Here is a 16,394-nt window from a genome sequence, read left to right on the forward strand (position 1 = left end):
GGCTTCGGGGGGCTGGAGCTCACCCCAAAACGCATTGGATTCAAACATAGGCCTGTGGCCGTCAGCACCCATTTTGGGGGCCACCCCAGCTGCTGGCCTGGGAGGTTTGCTGGGACACTGGGCTGCGGCCAGGGCTCTCTCACGTTGCCATGGAAATCCCCGTTCCCCTGAGCAGCAGGAAAGTCACCCTCAAGCAGGTCTCTCTCTGGCACCTTCTCCATCTGGCCGAGTGTTATCCGGCGGGGGGGTGTCACAGTGCACACACACGTGACGGGGACAGAGGACAGTTCGGATCCAGTGTCAGAACTGAACTCGTGCTCACACCTGTCTGGGCCAGCACCTGTCACCTGCTGAAACCTCGACCCTCTGGTGTTTTAGTTGTTTTGAGCATTTTTATTGTAGCTGACTTCTCATTTCATGCCATTGTGATCTGAGAAGATGCTTGATATGATTTCAACTGTCTTGAGCGTGTAGAGACTTGGTTTGTGCCCCAACATGCGGTCTGTCTTTGAAAATGTCCCGTGTGCACTGGAGAAGAATGTGTATCCCGTAACTTTGGGGTGAAATGTTCTGAAGATGTCGGTTCCATCTGATCTGGTGAGTCGTTTAGGACGGCTGTTTCCTTGCTGGTTTTTGTCTGGGAGATCCACGCAGGGGTGTCAGTGGGGTGCTGAGGTCCCTGCCGTGACTGCATTGCTGTCCACCTCTCCCTGAGGTCCTCCAGGAGTTTTTCATGCATGTGGGCGCTCCTGCATTGGGTGCATGTGTGTTTGCCAGGGTCATATCCTCCTGTTGTACGGACCCCTGTGGTATTACCAAGTGGTCTCCCTCCCAGCCGTTCACCTTCTTCCCCTTCACCCTCTGGGCCCCTCCTCACTGGCCCCTCTGGCTGGGCCTTGCGGCTTTTCCCGGTGTCTTTGTCCCCAAACCTGCTCTTCTCTCCTCATTCTCGCCCGGCGGCGAGGTGACGCAGGCTGTTGTAAGGGGACGTAGCTCTGCCTTCTCCACACTCTCTCCGGACCTCTGGTTCCCAGCCAAACGGGCCTTGTCCCCCCTGCCCCCCCGTGGCATCACCTTCAGGGGACTGACTGGTGTTTGGAGCAGGCCAGGCCCTCTGCCTGGCCCCAGGGCACCACGTCCCCGTCATGAAGACCGCCCACACGCTGGAACTTTCCATCCACCTGCTGTCCGTCTGTGTCCCTGGCACTTCCTGGCCACGCAGTGCCTCCGTCTCCTGTCCTTGGCCTTGGACCCTCCGCTCTCTGTCCCTCTGTCATCCTCACTGCCCAGCCATTTGCCCCCCCCCCCACCTTGAGTGACGCCTGGCTGTGCCACAGTCCACACGGGAAACCCTGGCCTCCAGGGCTCCTTCCGTCTGCCTGGGCTGGCCTCCCTCGCTCATTCCTCCCCCGCAGGTCCCGTCCAGCCCTGGAGGCCTCTGCCAGGTGGCCCAGCGGAGTGCCTGCTCAGCGCTCGTCCCCCACGCGGTCACCCCGGGGCTGCCTCTGGGCCTCTCATTTCTGTATCTGTGGGTGATACCATGACGTTGGGCCAGCCTCCCTCAGAGGAGAGTGTGAGCTCCTGGGGGTGGGGTGAGCTCAGGCTGAGTGTCTGTGCCCGCAAGGCAGCGAAGCAGCCCGGCCACGCTTTCTCTGTGTATTGTGCTTTTGTCCTAAAACTGCATCGTTAAACCTGAGAGGTTTCCTTTGGTTTTAAATGGAATGTTCTGTGGGTGAGGCCTCGGGTCCTGGGTCACAACCTACGCCCGGCAGCCTGCAGGCAGCCACATGGCAGGCCCCAAGCTCGTTATTATAAGCGGTATTGGTCGGTGGGTTTCTCTTTGACTTTCCCCGCATGTAAGTCTGCCTGCTGCTGGGAGAGAGGGGAGGCGGCCGGACTCGGGACCTTCTGAGGGCCCCACAGCCCTGTCCCCCAGCGGCGGAGAGCCCTCCCCCGTTCCGGCCCTGTCCGGCTTCGGTTCTGGCTCCTGTGTCGCTTCCATCTCCTTCTGGCAGGGCAGAAGGACTAGGAATGAGAATGCACTTCCCAAATTGCTTCTTGGGGAAAAATAAGGAAACAAACAGGCTCCATTAGACTGTTACTGAGACGTGATGACAGGCTGTGGGCCAGTTTTAAGTAATTCCCGAGGCATGAGAGGTGGCGTGTTGTTCTGATCATTTAGCCTCTCTTACCCAGCATCCGCTTCAAATGTGCTCTTTTTTAAAAGATATATTTTTATTGATTGCAGAGAGGAAGGGAGAGAGAGAAAAAAAAAAAACCATCAGTGATGAGAGAGAATCATTGATCAGCTGCCTCCTGCACGCCCCACAATGGGAATCAAGCCTGCAACCCAGGCATGTGCCCTTGACTGGAATCGAACCTGGGACCCTTCAGTCCGCAGGCCAGTGCTCTATCCTCTGAGCCACGCCAGGTGGGGCCAACAGTGCTTACTGTTCAGATTTTGAAACCACGTGGAATATACAGGATCAAGGACCCAGCCGTCCGGCGAGCCTCTGCCCGCCCTTTTCTCCTGCACCCGCCTGCCCTCTGGAGGGGGCGTCACTGCCTTTGGGGGAGACTCAGAGGACGCCCCAGTGATTACAAATTGGGGGGCTGCCCATTACGAGCATGGGGTCTGGTCATGGCGTTCAGGCTGGCCTGCCTGTACCTGGGCCCTGCATCCTCCCTGTTTCTTAGCTCCATTCCCACCAGGCTTTGTGTCTCGCACGGCTCTGCCCAGAGGTGAAGGGCGTGGAGGGAGGGGGGAGGTTTTGAACCACATATGTGGTTGCCTGGCCCGTGTTGTGTGCACCTGGAACCTTCATTAATGGCCTCAAAGAATGAACGCAGCCGTTGGTTTCACGAGCAGCTGTTACGGGGTAGAACTCGGCCTTGGAGCCTAAATACAGGCCCTTTTTCCTAATCTAGTGCAACATTCGTACAAAGGGTTAGGAAGGTCATTACTAAGGGCTTTCACAGACTGCTGCTTGGACTTGCGTGTCCCAGACGTTGAAAAGTCCACATGTTCTCAGGTGTGGGCTTTACACGGAGCAGCTGGGAGGCGCTGGTGCAGATCCCACCGGGAGCCCGCGTGCTGGTCCCCACTCTGCCCTGGGGGAGGGGGACCGCATGGTTCGGACAGCGCTCCCCTCACCCTCAAAACGCCGGCCCTGCTCCCCAGATGAGAGGGCGTAAACTCAGTTATGGTGAGTTTTGAAACTGGGACTCGATTTACTTTCTAAATGAAAATACACATGCAAACATCTCGTTATCCTTCTGTAACAAATGCATCAAGTGCCCGAGTTTCATTGTTTTTATTTACCTTACGTTTGTGAGACTCAGGACAGTGGCTGCGATGCCCGCAGGCCTCGGGCCGCTCCGCCCGCAGCGGCAGGTACAGCCCTGGTGCCTGGAGACGCCGGGCTGTGCTGGTGCCGGCCAGCGGGCCTCGGCGGGGCCCCTCCCCGGGGAATGGTGTACTTGCAGTTTTGCCTAATGCCCCGTTGGAACCTTCTGCTGGCAGTTGGGTGGCCTGTCTGAGACGACAGCGGGACGGTTGTCACTCTTTCTCCTTCCAGGACTTTCGAGGCGTCGGGTAGGGAAATAGGTACAATTTGCTGTTGGTTTCTTCGGCCAGGCCTTTTGGTCACAGGCAGTGGCTCTGTGACTCTCACTAACGGTGCTGCAGGTGAAGTAAAGCCCGTGTCAGGGAGTGAGGGAGCTGCTGTCCATTAGCAGGAGGAGTGGGTGGCCGCGTGGTCCTGGCACCTTCCTCGGCGATGGTGCCCAGAAAGGCCCGTTCCTCCTCTGTGCGGATTTGCCTCGTGGGAAGGGGAGGATTCCCTGTGTCCCCCACACCCGCCAGGGGAGTCCCAGCAAAGGATAGGACGAGCCCTAACAAAACTCTAAAACATCATTTTTTTTTCTAAATGTGTTTTTATTGATTTCAGAGAGGAAGGAAGAGGGAGAGAGAGAGAAACATCAATGATGAGAGAGAATCATGGATCGCTGCCTCCTACACGCCCCCTACTGGGGATGGAGCCTGCAACCCGGGCCTGTGCCCTGACCGGAATTGAACCTGAACCTCCTGGTTCATAAGTTGACGCTCAATCACTGAGCCACGCCGGCCGGGTTCAAGCACCATTTTTTTTTTTTTTTTCGGTTAATCCTCACCTGAGGATATTTTTCCATTAACTTTTAGGGCGAGCAGCAGAAGGGAGAGGAAGAGACAGAGAGAAACATTGATATGAGAGAGACACATCGATTGGTTGCCTCCTGCATGCACCCCGACCAGGGCCAGGGAATCTACAACCGAGGTACATGCCCTTGACCAGAATCGAACCCGGGACCCTTCAGACCGTAGGCCAATGCTCTATCCACTGAGCCACGCCGGCGCACATACCTATCAGAACTTAGAGACTCGCACACACCCGGTTGTGTGGTTCATGAAACTTCTCATTTCTGTCAGGATGAGATCAGAGTCCAGGCAAAGACTTTCCTATTGTTTGCAAAGGTCAGCCGGTCACGTGAGGCAGATGCCTGGAGAGACGTGGTACCAGCTGGTCTGGGCCACTGGCAGAAACAAGCCCACACCTTGTTCTAGCCGTGGATCTGTGTGTCTCTAAGTCTCTCTCTACATCTGGTTAGCCGTCTGTATCCTAAATGCATGTAAAACTAGGTACGTCATAAAGATGGAGAGTGTTTGATCACTACCATTTTCTTTATCAAAAAGCAAAATTGCACTGTTTGAATTAGATGCCTTTATTGCTGTTGGCAATTCTCAAAACGGTCCCCAGACCAGCAGATCAGCCTCACGTGGGAACGCATTAGCAATCAGGTTCCCCAGCCCCCTCCCAGGTCTGTAGGATGAAACTCCGAGGCCAGGCCCAGTCACCTTTGCTTTAAGAAGCTCTCCCCGTTCTGGCACCTGCTGGAGTTTAGATTTCAAAGTGCTTCCTCGTCAGCACTTTCCTGGCTAGATTTCATTTTTTATTTTTTGGAAAATTTTTATTGATTTCAGAGAGGGAGAGAGAAATAGGAACATCAGTGATGAGAGAGAATCAAGGATCTGCTGCCTCCTGTACGCCCCCCCACTAGGGATCGAGCCTGCAACCCAGGCATGTGCCCTGACTGGGAATCGAACTATGACCTCCTGGTTCATAGGTCGATGCTCAACACTGTGCCATGCTGACCGGGCTGCCTAGTTTTTTACCATAAACTTGAGATATTGAGTTTTATTTACTAACGGGGTGTTCAGGAGTGTTCAGGTATTGGTAGTTGACTGGAAGTCGCAGAGGCTAATGATTTGGGGTCCCACAGGTGCATGCCGTACACATTTTCCTTGTTCTGCTCACTGTAGGCACTTTAGTCCGGGCCATTGCAAATGACTCCATCTCCACAGTTGAAAATACTTGAAGTGTGAGCTGTCTGAAAAGACAGTCTCGAGTTACTCAGATGTGACACACACCCCCAAATCCACAGTTTAAAAACCTTGACATTTATTTTCATCATCTCTAAAGCAAGCAAGTCAAACCCAAAGGCTAACACGGGCCAAATAAACAAGGTGTGAATGTGTGTGGCTGCAAAAAAGCTTCCATTTTTACAGAAACAGAGGTTTATTTCACTAGAGACATGCTGAATACAAAGGGCTGAAATAAGTGAGTCATCGTTAACATAAAGAAATAGAACATTTTAATGAAAATTAATACTTTTTCTTAAACATTAAGTTACCGGACTCTGAATAACTGCACAAATTAATAAGCGTAATGCAAATAAACCTATTTTTTTTGTTCCCCAAAAGCGAAATATTTCCTGTTGTGCACACCAAACAAGTCAGTCCAAGACTAATGACGTGGCCATCGGCTGCTAAAATATTCGCTGCTGGTGTTAGTGGAGAGAAATGGTGCGCCTGCGTGTAAGGGGCGCGTAAGGGAGATGACTGCAACATGATGATAGTCATCAGTCATTAGCGAACACTGTAGTTCATTATTAATAATTATGTATAACAGGATATTGTAAAAATTAAGTTACGAAATTTTTATTAAAATGTTTCTTAAATACCGTTACATTGGCTGGGCCGTAAAAATACTTTTTGTGGGCCGCATGCCGCCCAAGTTTGACATGCTTGCTCTAAGGTGCTGTTGATAATAGATTACAAACACCTCGCTGTTCCGATCAGGTTAAGCCAGTGGTCGGCAAACTCATTAGTCAGCAGAGGCAAATATCAACAGTACAATGATTGAAATTTCTTTTGAGAGCCAAATTTTTTAAACTTAAACTTCTTCTAACGCCACTAATTCAAAATAGACTCGCCCAGGCCGTGGTATTTGTGGAAGAGCCACACTCAAGGGGCCAAAGAGCTGCAGTTTGCCGACGACCACGGCTTTAGGGCATGAGCGCTGGAGTGCTGTCCGGTTCAGTGGTGATCTGTGTTCAAGCGTGGACGTGAATCCCACCGTGGGGCCTTGTGTGTGACGGACTGAGTGCCTGTCCGCTGGGCTCCCGGGGGCCCTGCTCGCCTCTCTCTTCTCGCTTTTATCTCCTCTCCCCGAGGACGTCGGAGGCCTGGGCCAGCGCACCAACAACAAGCCTTGTGTTTCTCTCTGGGCCTCGGCACCTGCGCCCGTGTCTCTGCAGGTCGTCCAGGCGGGACATAGTCCGTGCGCTCGCTCAGCGGCCCCAGGGCAGCATCCAGGGCAGCGGGACAGACGATCCGGAGCCTCGGGTCCTCGGTCACAACCTACGCCCGGAGGGGCAGGGAGCCCAGGCGCCCTCAGCGTCTGGGTTGAACTGCGCTGCGTGTGTTGCTGACGGTCCTTGTGTGAGTCCTGTGCCCGTGGGGACAGGTTAGTGTCAGGACTGGAGTGTCATGGAACATCTCCCATTGTCTCTTTCAAGTGACTGGATAAAAACCCCGTGTTTAAAGAGGCAAGTGGCAGCAGTTGTGCCTGGAACTCCTGGCGGTGGCTTTGGGTGGTTTATTGGTGAAGCCTGGGAAGCGACCCGGTGTCTGCCTTGTCCAACGTGTCCCGGGAGCGTGTCCCGGGTACGTGTCTGTGTGAGGCCATGGGTTCTGGATGTTCAGAGGCACCGTGTGGTGAGGGGCCGACGGTGGGAGCGGGGGTCTGAGCACCTTCTTCATCTGCTGACTCCAAATGATCTCCCCCACGCCCCCTCCCCGGCACGGGTGTCCCTTCCCCAGTGGGGTTCTGGAGGTCCCTGCGTTCAGCAGCTGCGGGTAAGGGGATGTCTGCTTCAGTCTGGAGCAGGGCTCGTGAGCTGGGACCCAGGGCCTGGTCGAGCTGGCCGGCCGGCCCTCCGTCTGGGCACCAGGAGGGTTGAAGGGCGGACAGAGCAGCAGTCTCCGTGTGGGTGGCTGAGTCACCCTGCTGGTGGGGGCTGGGGGGCGGGACTCTGGCTCCAGCCGGCCGCTGTCTTTGTCCAGAGCCTGTCCCTGAGGTGCCCGCTGCCTGTGGGTGTTAATCATTACCTCGTCCTCATTCTTGCCAGCGGGAGTGGGGGACCTCCCAGGGCACAGGTAGAATCCCACGCCCCACCTGGGCTTCCGTCCCTGCCACTGACCAGCACTCACGGGTGTGGCCAAGCCCGGTGCCAGAGGCTGGCACGTGGTTTCGGGGACTTTGGCTGTTTGCCCAGGAACGTGCAGGCGCCCGGGCCGGGGAGGGGGCGGAGAGTGCATGCCCCACGCCTTTGTGCCTTCGCGTGTGGCTCAGCAGAGGCCGGCTTCCTCCCTGCGACCTGGGCGTGCACCTCGCTGCCCGACGTGGGGGCAGGGAAGGCGAGATGCCCCCTGACCAGCCCTCCTTCCTGCCACCGGGGGATGCCCCCGAATCCAGGGGCGTCACTGACCTCACGCCTCCGGTGAGGGGCTGGCGGGATTCCGAGCTCGTTGGTTAAAATGAAAGACGACGAGGCTGCCAGTGGAGGTGCTGTGGCCTGGCTGCGGGTCCTGGTCACGCCACAGGCAGCCCTTCTCCAGGCTGCCCCGCGCCGGGAGGTGGGAGGGGGCGGTCCCCGCCCTCCCGAGACCTCTGCCTCCAGGGGCCTGCCGGGGGATGCCCACGCTGGGGAAGGTGATGTTTATGTGGAAGCCGAGTGTGTAGGAATTGTTTTTGGTGGAAAACCTCAGGGCTGTGGAGGACGTAGGTAGGAGAAGGAAACCGGGTCACTTCTTTGGCAATCCAGACCCACTGCCGGTCACGGTCGGGCGGCTTTGTCACCTCACATGGGCGTCATGTCTTTGTTGTCATTCTGATCATCCTGTGTGTACGTAGGTTTATCATCATTTTCTGCAAACACGGGTTTTATAGACACATTTTTGATTTCTGCTTTCTTAGTGTGTTGAGTATTTCGTCATTAAGATTCCATTGTGGAAATTTTTTTCTTTTTTTTTAATCCTCACCTGAGGATAGTTTCCACTGATTTTTAGGGAGAGTGGAAGAGAGAGGGAAAAAGAGAGAGAGAGATCGATGTGAGAGAAACACATTGATGGGTTGCCTCCTGCATGTGCCCTGACCAGGGCCCGGGCCAGGGAGGAGCCTGCAACTGAGGTACGTGCCCTTGACCGGAACTGAACTCGGAGCCTTGGACCACAGGCGACGCTCTGTCGGTTGGGGCGAACGTGAAATTCCCTGGGGCCTGCGTGGTCCTCTCCTGCGGGGGGCGGGCTCTCTGCTGCTGGGCATGGAGGCAGGACATCTCCACGCACACCAGGCGGTGGTTCTGGCTGAGTCCTCTCGTTAGCATACGGTGACCTGCCGCTTGTGTTTCAGAACATTTCTGCCAATTCACCGTTTCCCAGGGGCTCACGTACCACGCTGTGCCCTCGCAAGGACGCGCATTGTCATGAAAGCCCCTCCCGGCCAACTCCATGAAGGAAACCCCGTGTGGCCGCCTGTGCGTGCAGTCCTTGGGTGCGTTCTAAGCTCCACCCTCCTCACGGCACTCCTGGTGGGAAAGGGCCATGCCCTCGGGGTCAGCCGCTGGCAGGTGGAAATGAACCGCCCGCTGGGAACTTGGAGGAAAATAGATCTCGTCAGTGAGTCACAGAAAGACCCATAGACCCCAGCCCTGTGGAGGGCACAGAAGGGCCGCGAGGGAGGCTGTGAGCGCGGTCCTGGAGGCAGGGTCTGAGTGGAGCTGCAGGGCGAGGACAAGCATGGCTGGCAGCGGGAACAGCATGCACGGAGCTTCTGTGTTAGGAGCCACTGAGAGGGCAGGCAGGGTGTGCAGGGAGGCTGCCACTCGGGGGGCCCAGACCACGCAGCCCCTGTGGGAAGCCCTCATGGTGCTTTCAGTAAGACGGGTGACACGAGCTTTGTACTTGCAAAACCAATTCAGGTTCAGGATGGCTCTGATGTGCTGCCCACATTGCTCAGGGTGGTTTGGGAAGGAAGACATCTTATGGGATATAGTCTTCCATTACACAACGCAGTGTTTCGCCCCCCCGCTGGTTTGGATCAGCGGACCTAAGGGTCCAGGTTCAATTCCGGTTGAGGGCACGTACCTTGGCTACAGGCTACTCCTTGGCTCGGCCCCTAATTCGGGCACGTGCAGGAGGCAACCTATTGGTGTGCTTCTCTTACGTCGATGTTTCTCTGTCTTTCCCTCTCTCTCCCACTCTCCCTAAAAACCAATGGGAAATATCCTCAGGTGAGGATTAACAACAACATAATATAGTGTCTCTGCACAGTTTGTATTACTTCTGTGTCTTCAGGAAAAGGCTTGTCATACCCAGTAGAGAACAAATATACTTTTAGTTAAATTTAAAGGTATTTTATGCGCTTTATTGCTTTTATTTTTTTGGAGCAGTTTTAGGTTCACGGAAGTACGGAAACGTCCTATACACCTCCTGCCACACATGGGCTCCTCCCACCTTTGCCACAGTTGATGAACCCCAGGGACACGTCCTCATCACCCAGCGTCCACAGCTTGCATCAGGGCCACTGGTGCTGCATGTGCTGTGGTTGGACGAGCATGACACACCTGTCCATCGCCACCGGTCACACGGCCAGGTCACTTCCTTGCTCGGAACCTCCCCGTGCGCCTCCTGGGCACTGTCTGGTGGCCTTCCCTTTCCCGAGTGGCACGTAGTTGGATTCACACAGTGCGTGGCCTTGGCCGCTGGCATCTGTCATTAGGAATGTGCGTTGAAGTTCCTCCACGTCTTTTCACGGCTTCGGAGCTCATTTCTTTTTAGCTCTGAGTAATACTCCACTGTCTGGATGGGCCACAGTTTCTTTTAAAAAATATCTTTATTGATTTCAGAGAGGAAGGGAGAGGGAGAGAAAGACGGAAACATCCAACATGAGAGGGAATCATGGATCGGCTGCCTCCTGCACGCCCTTCACTGGAGATCGAGCCCACAACCCTGGGCTTGTACCCTGACCAGGAATCGAGCTATGACCTCCTGGTTCATAGGTTGACGCTCAGCCACTGAGCCATGCCAGCTGGGCTCTATGCCCTTTTTAAACTTTATTCTAGTGCAGCAGCCACCAGCCGCAGGTGTCTACGTTACATAAGATTTAAATTTCAGTTCCTCAGGCACCACAGGTGTAGGCGGCTTCTCAGCAGCCATGGCGGCCTCCTCCTGGGACAGCGAGGTCATGACCACTCCCATCCGTCTGTCCTCCTCCCTCTCAGAAATCACTTTCCAACAAAAGACCATGTTGTGTGGCTTGTTTTTACGTCGTATCCATGACCGAAAGACAATGTGAAATAGAAAAGAAAGAATAAAATGAGGTTCACAGAGCTTCTCTTCTGGACGGCCCGTCCACGGCCTTCTGTGATGAGAAATGGGTTTGTTTCCCAGCTGTTTGGGACACAGAGGGAGTGACAGTTTGAAAACTAGGTGCTTGGACTGGGTGCCCCAGCCCCCTTGACACACACCCGTGGGCGCTGCAGACCACTGGCCCGCCACCCGTGTCCGCGTGGACTTGGGGCGGTAACAGGCCGCGGATACAGGCCATGGACACGCTGCTGAAATAAATTTTTGCGTAAATCTCGTTTTGGGAATTCAGAACATGTGGACTTCGGGTCCCTAACGTTTTCTTCCCTGGAAGTGGCCAGGCAAGAGCCGACGCCCTGCGAGGCTGCGCCGTGGACCACGGCTCGGGCCGTGTCCCTGACACTGGCTACACCCTCCCTCCCACCACAGCCCTTGGGACCAGCGTAACGCACTTCATTGCTGCGGGAGCAGCGTCCTCTCCACCTCCATTTGCTTAAAGCCCTCATGGCCAGTTGGGCAGCATCTGACGTGGGTGTTCCTCACGTGTATAACGCGCTACTTCTGCTCACGCTGAATGGCAGGGTGCCGTCGTGCCTCGCCGTCCTTGGAGGGAGAGGAGAACGCCCTGGAAATGTAATGTTTAACCTCTCCCCTGCCTGCTATTGACATCTTTCTTCTTCTTTCTTTTTTTTAGGTTGCTGGCAGTGTTTGAATGTTGAGAAGGTACCGTTGTTAAAACTGCATTGTGGGTGGTGGGTTTTGTACAGACGGGTTCATGGGCGATAAGAGGAAGAACAGGTTCTGGTGGGTGACGGCAGGTGTCTGTTGTAGGTGATCCTTGAAGTAAAAGTGCCCAGTTTCTTGCCAAGTTCTTGCCGGGACCTTTTCTCTGTTTGGGCGCTGATGGCTTGTGTTACGTTAGCTCCCGTGATGGTAGGTAGCATGGGGGATGGTAGTTCGCACCGAACTGTCCCCCAGGCTGGGTCGTCGCTTGTCACGGTGCCAGCGGACGATTCACTGTTGCACCTTGTCTGTCCCCATGGAGGGCAGGAGGTTGGCCAGCCCTGAGCTGGGGCACCCACAGCTTGTGCGGGACAGGCGTCCTCACTGCCGCCCTCCAGGGCCCGGACAGACCAGGCAACCCTCCGACCTCCTGTCCCGTGTCCTGCCCAGATAAGTCCCGAGTGCGTCTCAGGGGACACGGGGTTGTCCGGACCAAAGGCAGACAGCACTGTTCGTCGCTTTCCTGGGGACAGTGTTCTGGAGAACTCGACCTGAAGCCGTTGGTGAAACAGTGTTTGCCTGGTCGTAGCTGGGGAAGCTCGTAGCTGCCGAGGTGGAAGGATTTAAATGAGAGACACGCCTCTCGCCAGCTTCCCCGGCTGACGTGGTGCTCAGTGAAACGACGGACTGATGGTCCCCGGGGCCCATGTCACTCAGGAAGTCTCAGGGTCACACTGGAGGTGAGCAGAACAGGCCTCCCTCACCCGTGCAGCCGTGCACGGTGTGCCTGTGAGCTGTCCTCTTCGCTCAGGTGAACCTTGTCCTCTTCGCTCAGGTGAACCTGCAGGGCACAGGTGGTTAGAGAGGAGGGGTCCTGGGGCAGGAGCTGGGCAGGTGGCCGTGGTGAGGCTGTGCTCAGCGGGCTCTGTCTTTGCAGCGATGACGTCCTGCCTGCCATACCTGGTGCTCCTGTGGGGCGCCCTCGGGGTCGCCGACACCGCCAAGATCATCGTAGTGCCGCCCATCATGTTTGAGAGCCACATGTACATCTTCAAGACGCTGGCCGCTGCCCTGCACACACGGGGCCACCGCACCGTGTTCCTGCTGTCAGAGGGCCGCGACATGGCGCCCTCGCCCCACTACGGGCTGTGGCGCTACCCGGGCATCTTCAATAGCTCAGCCTCAGACGCCTTCCTGCAGGCCAAGATGCGCAACATCTTCGCAGGGCGGCTGACGGCCGTGGAGCTGTTTGACATCCTGGACCACTACACGCAGAACTGCGACATGATGCTGGGCAACAGCGCACTGCTGCGGGCGCTGCGGCGGGAGCGCTTCGACCTGCTGCTCGTCGACCCCAACGACATGTGCGGCTTCGTGATCGCGCACCTGCTGGGCGTGCAGTACGCCGTCTTCTCCACCGGCCTCTGGTACCCGGCCGAGGTGGGCGCCCCCGCGCCCCTCGCCTATGTGCCCGAGTTCAACTCGCTGCTCACGGACCGCATGAGCCTGGTGCAGAGGATGAAGAACGTGGGTGTGTACCTGGTGTCGCGGCTGGGGGTGCACCTGCTGGTGCTCCCCAAGTACGAGCGGGTCATGCGGAAACACGGGCTGCTGTCCGGCCGCTCCCTGTATGACCTGGTGCAAGGCTCCAGCCTGTGGATGCTGTGCACCGACGTGGCGCTGGAGTTCCCTCGGCCCACGCTGCCCAACGTCGTCTACGTGGGCGGCATCCTCACCAAGCCGGCTGGCCCGCTGCCCCAGGTAAGGCCCGCACGTCCCTGGACCCGTGTCCAAGGGTCCCCCGTCAGTCTGGGTTTTCAGAAGCATAGGGGTGGCTATTTGAGCAGAAACCCTGCTGAAGGTGGGAGGACAGAGCTCACCTGTCCCCTGATGGGAGGGTCGGGGCCCGGGAGCCCGTCTGTGATGCCTGGGGTCACTTGGCAACGTGGACAGGACACGAGCTGGAGGGGTTCCTGACCCAGCCATCGCTGTGGAGTGTGAGCAGAATGAGGGGAGAAGCTGCCGAGTGGGAGATGTGGGGAGATGGCTAGTGAGTGGGGAGATGTGGGGAGATGGCTAGTGAGTGGGGAGATGTGGGGAGATGACTAGTGAGTGGGGAGATGTGGGGAGATGGCTAGTGAGTGGGGAGATGTGGGGAGACGGCTAGTGAGTGGAGATGTGGGGAGACGGCTAGTGAGTGGGGAGATGTGGGGAGATGACTAGTGAGTGGAGATGTGGGGAGACGGCTAGTGAGTGGAGATGTGGGGAGACGGCTAGTGAGTCGAGATGTGGGGAGACGGCTAGTGAGTGGAGATGTGGGGAGACGGCTAGTGAGTGGAGATGTGGGGAGACGGCTAGTGAGTGGAGATGTGGGGAGATGGCTAGTGAGTGGAGATGTGGGGAGATGGCTAGTGAGTGGGGAGATGACGACTGAGTGGGGAGATGTGGGGAGACGGATAGTGAGTGGGGAGATGACTAGTGAGTGTAGATGTGGGGAGATGGTTAGAGAGTGGGGAGATGACTAGTGAGTGGGGAGATGTGGGGAGATAGATAGTGAGTGGGGAGATGACTAGTGAGTGGAGATGTGGGGAGACGGCTAGTGAGTGGGGAGATGACTAGTGAGTGGAGATGTGGGGAGATGGCTAGTGAGTGGGGAGATGACTAGTGAGTGGGGAGATGTGGGGAGATGGATAGTGAGTGGGGAGATGACTAGTGAGTGGAGATGTGGGGAGACGGCTAGTGAGTGGGGAGATGACTAGTGAGTGGGGAGATGTGGGGAGATGGATAGTGAGTGGGGAGATGACTAGTGAGTGGAGATGTGGGGAGACGGCTAGTGAGTGGGGAGATGACTAGTGAGTGGAGATGTGGGGAGATGACTAGTGAGTGGGGAGATGACTAGTGAGTGGAGATGTGGGGAGATGACTAGTGAGTGGAGATGTGGGGAGAAGACTAGTGAGTGGAGATGTGGGGAGACGGCTAGTGAGTGGGGAGATGTGGGGACATGGCTAGTGAGTAGAGATGGCTAGTGAGTGGAGATGTGAGGAGATGACTAGTGAGTGGAGATGTGGGGAGATGACTAGTGGGTGGAGATGTGGGGAGATGACTAGTGAGTGGAGATGTGGGGAGAGACTAGTGAGTGGAGATGTGGGGAGAGACTAGTGAGTGGAGATGTGGGGAGATGGCTAGTGAGTGGAGATGTGGGGAGACGGCTAGTGAGTGGAGATGTGGGGAGACGACTAGTGAGTGGGGAGATGACTAGTGAGTAGGGAGGTGACTAGTGAGTGGAGATATGGGGAGATGGATAGTGAGTGGGGAGATGGCTAGTGAGTGGAGATGTGGGGAGACGGCTTGTGAGTGGAGATGTGGGGAGACGACTAGTGAGTGGAGATGTGGGGAGACGACTAGTGAGTGGAGATGTGGGGAGACGACTAGTGAGTGGAGATGTGGGGAGACGGCTAGTGAGTGGAGATGTGGGGAGATGGCTAGTGAGTCGGGAGATGACGACTGAGTGGGGAGATGTGGGGAGACGGATAGTGAGTGGGGAGATGACTAGTGAGTGTAGATGTGGGGAGATGGCTAGTGAGTGGGGAGATGACTAGTGAGTGGGGAGATGTGGGGAGATGGATAGTGAGTGGGGAGATGACTAGTGAGTGGAGATGTGGGGAGACGGCTAGTGAGTGGGGAGATGACTAGTGAGTGGAGATGTGGGGAGATGACTAGTGAGTGGAGATGTGGGGAGAAGACTAGTGAGTGGAGATGTGGGGAGACGGCTAGTGAGTGGGGAGATGTGGGGAGATGGCTAGTGAGTAGAGATGGCTAGTGAGTGGAGATGTGGGGAGATGACTAGTGAGTGGAGATGTGGGGAGATGACTAGTGGGTGGAGATGTGGGGAGATGACTAGTGAGTGGAGATGTGGGGAGAGACTAGTGAGTGGAGATGTGGGGAGAGACTAGTGAGTGGAGATGTGGGGAGACGGCTAGTGAGTGGAGATGTGGGGAGACGACTAGTGAGTGGAGATGTGGGGAGACGACTAGTGAGTGGAGATGTGGGGAGACGGCTAGTGAGTGGGGAGATAACTAGTGAGTAGGGAGGTGACTAGTGAGTGGAGATGTGGGGAGATGGATAGTGAGTGGGGAGATGGCTAGTGAGTGGAGATGTGGGGAGACGACTAGTGAGTGGAGATGTGGGGAGACGGCTAGTGAGTGGGGAGATGACTAGTGAGTAGGGAGGTGACTAGTGAGTGGAGATGTGGGGAGATGGATAGTGAGTGGGGAGATGGCTAGTGAGTGGAGATGTGGGGAGACGGCTAGTGAGTGGAGATGTGGGGAGACGACTAGTGAGTGGAGATGTGGGGAGATGACTAGTGAGTGGAGATGTGGCGAGACGGCTAGTGAGTGGAGATGTGGGGAGACGGCTAGTGAGTGGAGATGTGGGGAGACGACTAGTGAGTGGAGATGTGGGGAGATGACTAGTGCGTGGAGATGTGGGGAGACAACTAGTGAGTGGAGATGTGGGGAGATGGCTAGTGAGTGGGGAGATGTGGGGAGATAACTAGTGAGTGGAGATGTGGGGAGACGGCTAGTGAGTGGAGATGTGGGGAGATGACTAGTGAGTGGAGATGTGGGGAGACGACTAGTGAGTGGAGATGTGGGGAGATGACCAGTGCGTGGAGATGTGGGGAGACAACTAGTGAGTGGAGATGTGGGGAGACGGCTAGTGAGTGGGGAGATGTGGGGAGATAACTAGTGAGTGGAGATGTGGGGAGATGGCTAGTGAGTGGAGATGTGGGGAGACGGCTAGTGAGTGGGGAGATGTGGGGAGAGACTAGTGAGTGGAGATGTGGGGAGAGACTAGTGAGTGGAGATGTGGGGAGACGACTAGTGAGTGGAGATGTGGGGAGACGGCTAGTGAGTGGAGATATGGG

General features: G+C 56.1%; 1 protein-coding gene across 2 annotated transcripts in view; it reads left to right on the top strand.

Annotated features, from left to right (window-relative positions):
* The window catches only part of UGT8 (UDP glycosyltransferase 8), a 52,559-nt gene that overhangs the window by 13,379 nt on the left and 22,786 nt on the right, over window positions 1-16,394 (top strand). For both annotated transcript variants that reach the window (XM_079773124.1, XM_079773125.1), the window contains exons 2-3: window positions 11,442-11,470; window positions 12,408-13,231. In XM_079773124.1, the coding sequence (XP_079629250.1) occupies window positions 12,410-13,231 (822 nt within the window). In that variant the 5' untranslated portion in view covers window positions 11,442-11,470; window positions 12,408-12,409. The remainder of the gene's footprint in view (window positions 1-11,441; window positions 11,471-12,407; window positions 13,232-16,394) is intronic.

Source organism: Cnephaeus nilssonii, assembly GCF_951640355.1.
Source record: "Cnephaeus nilssonii genome assembly, chromosome: 5".
In the NCBI taxonomy this organism is placed as follows: Eukaryota; Metazoa; Chordata; class Mammalia; order Chiroptera; family Vespertilionidae; genus Cnephaeus; species Cnephaeus nilssonii.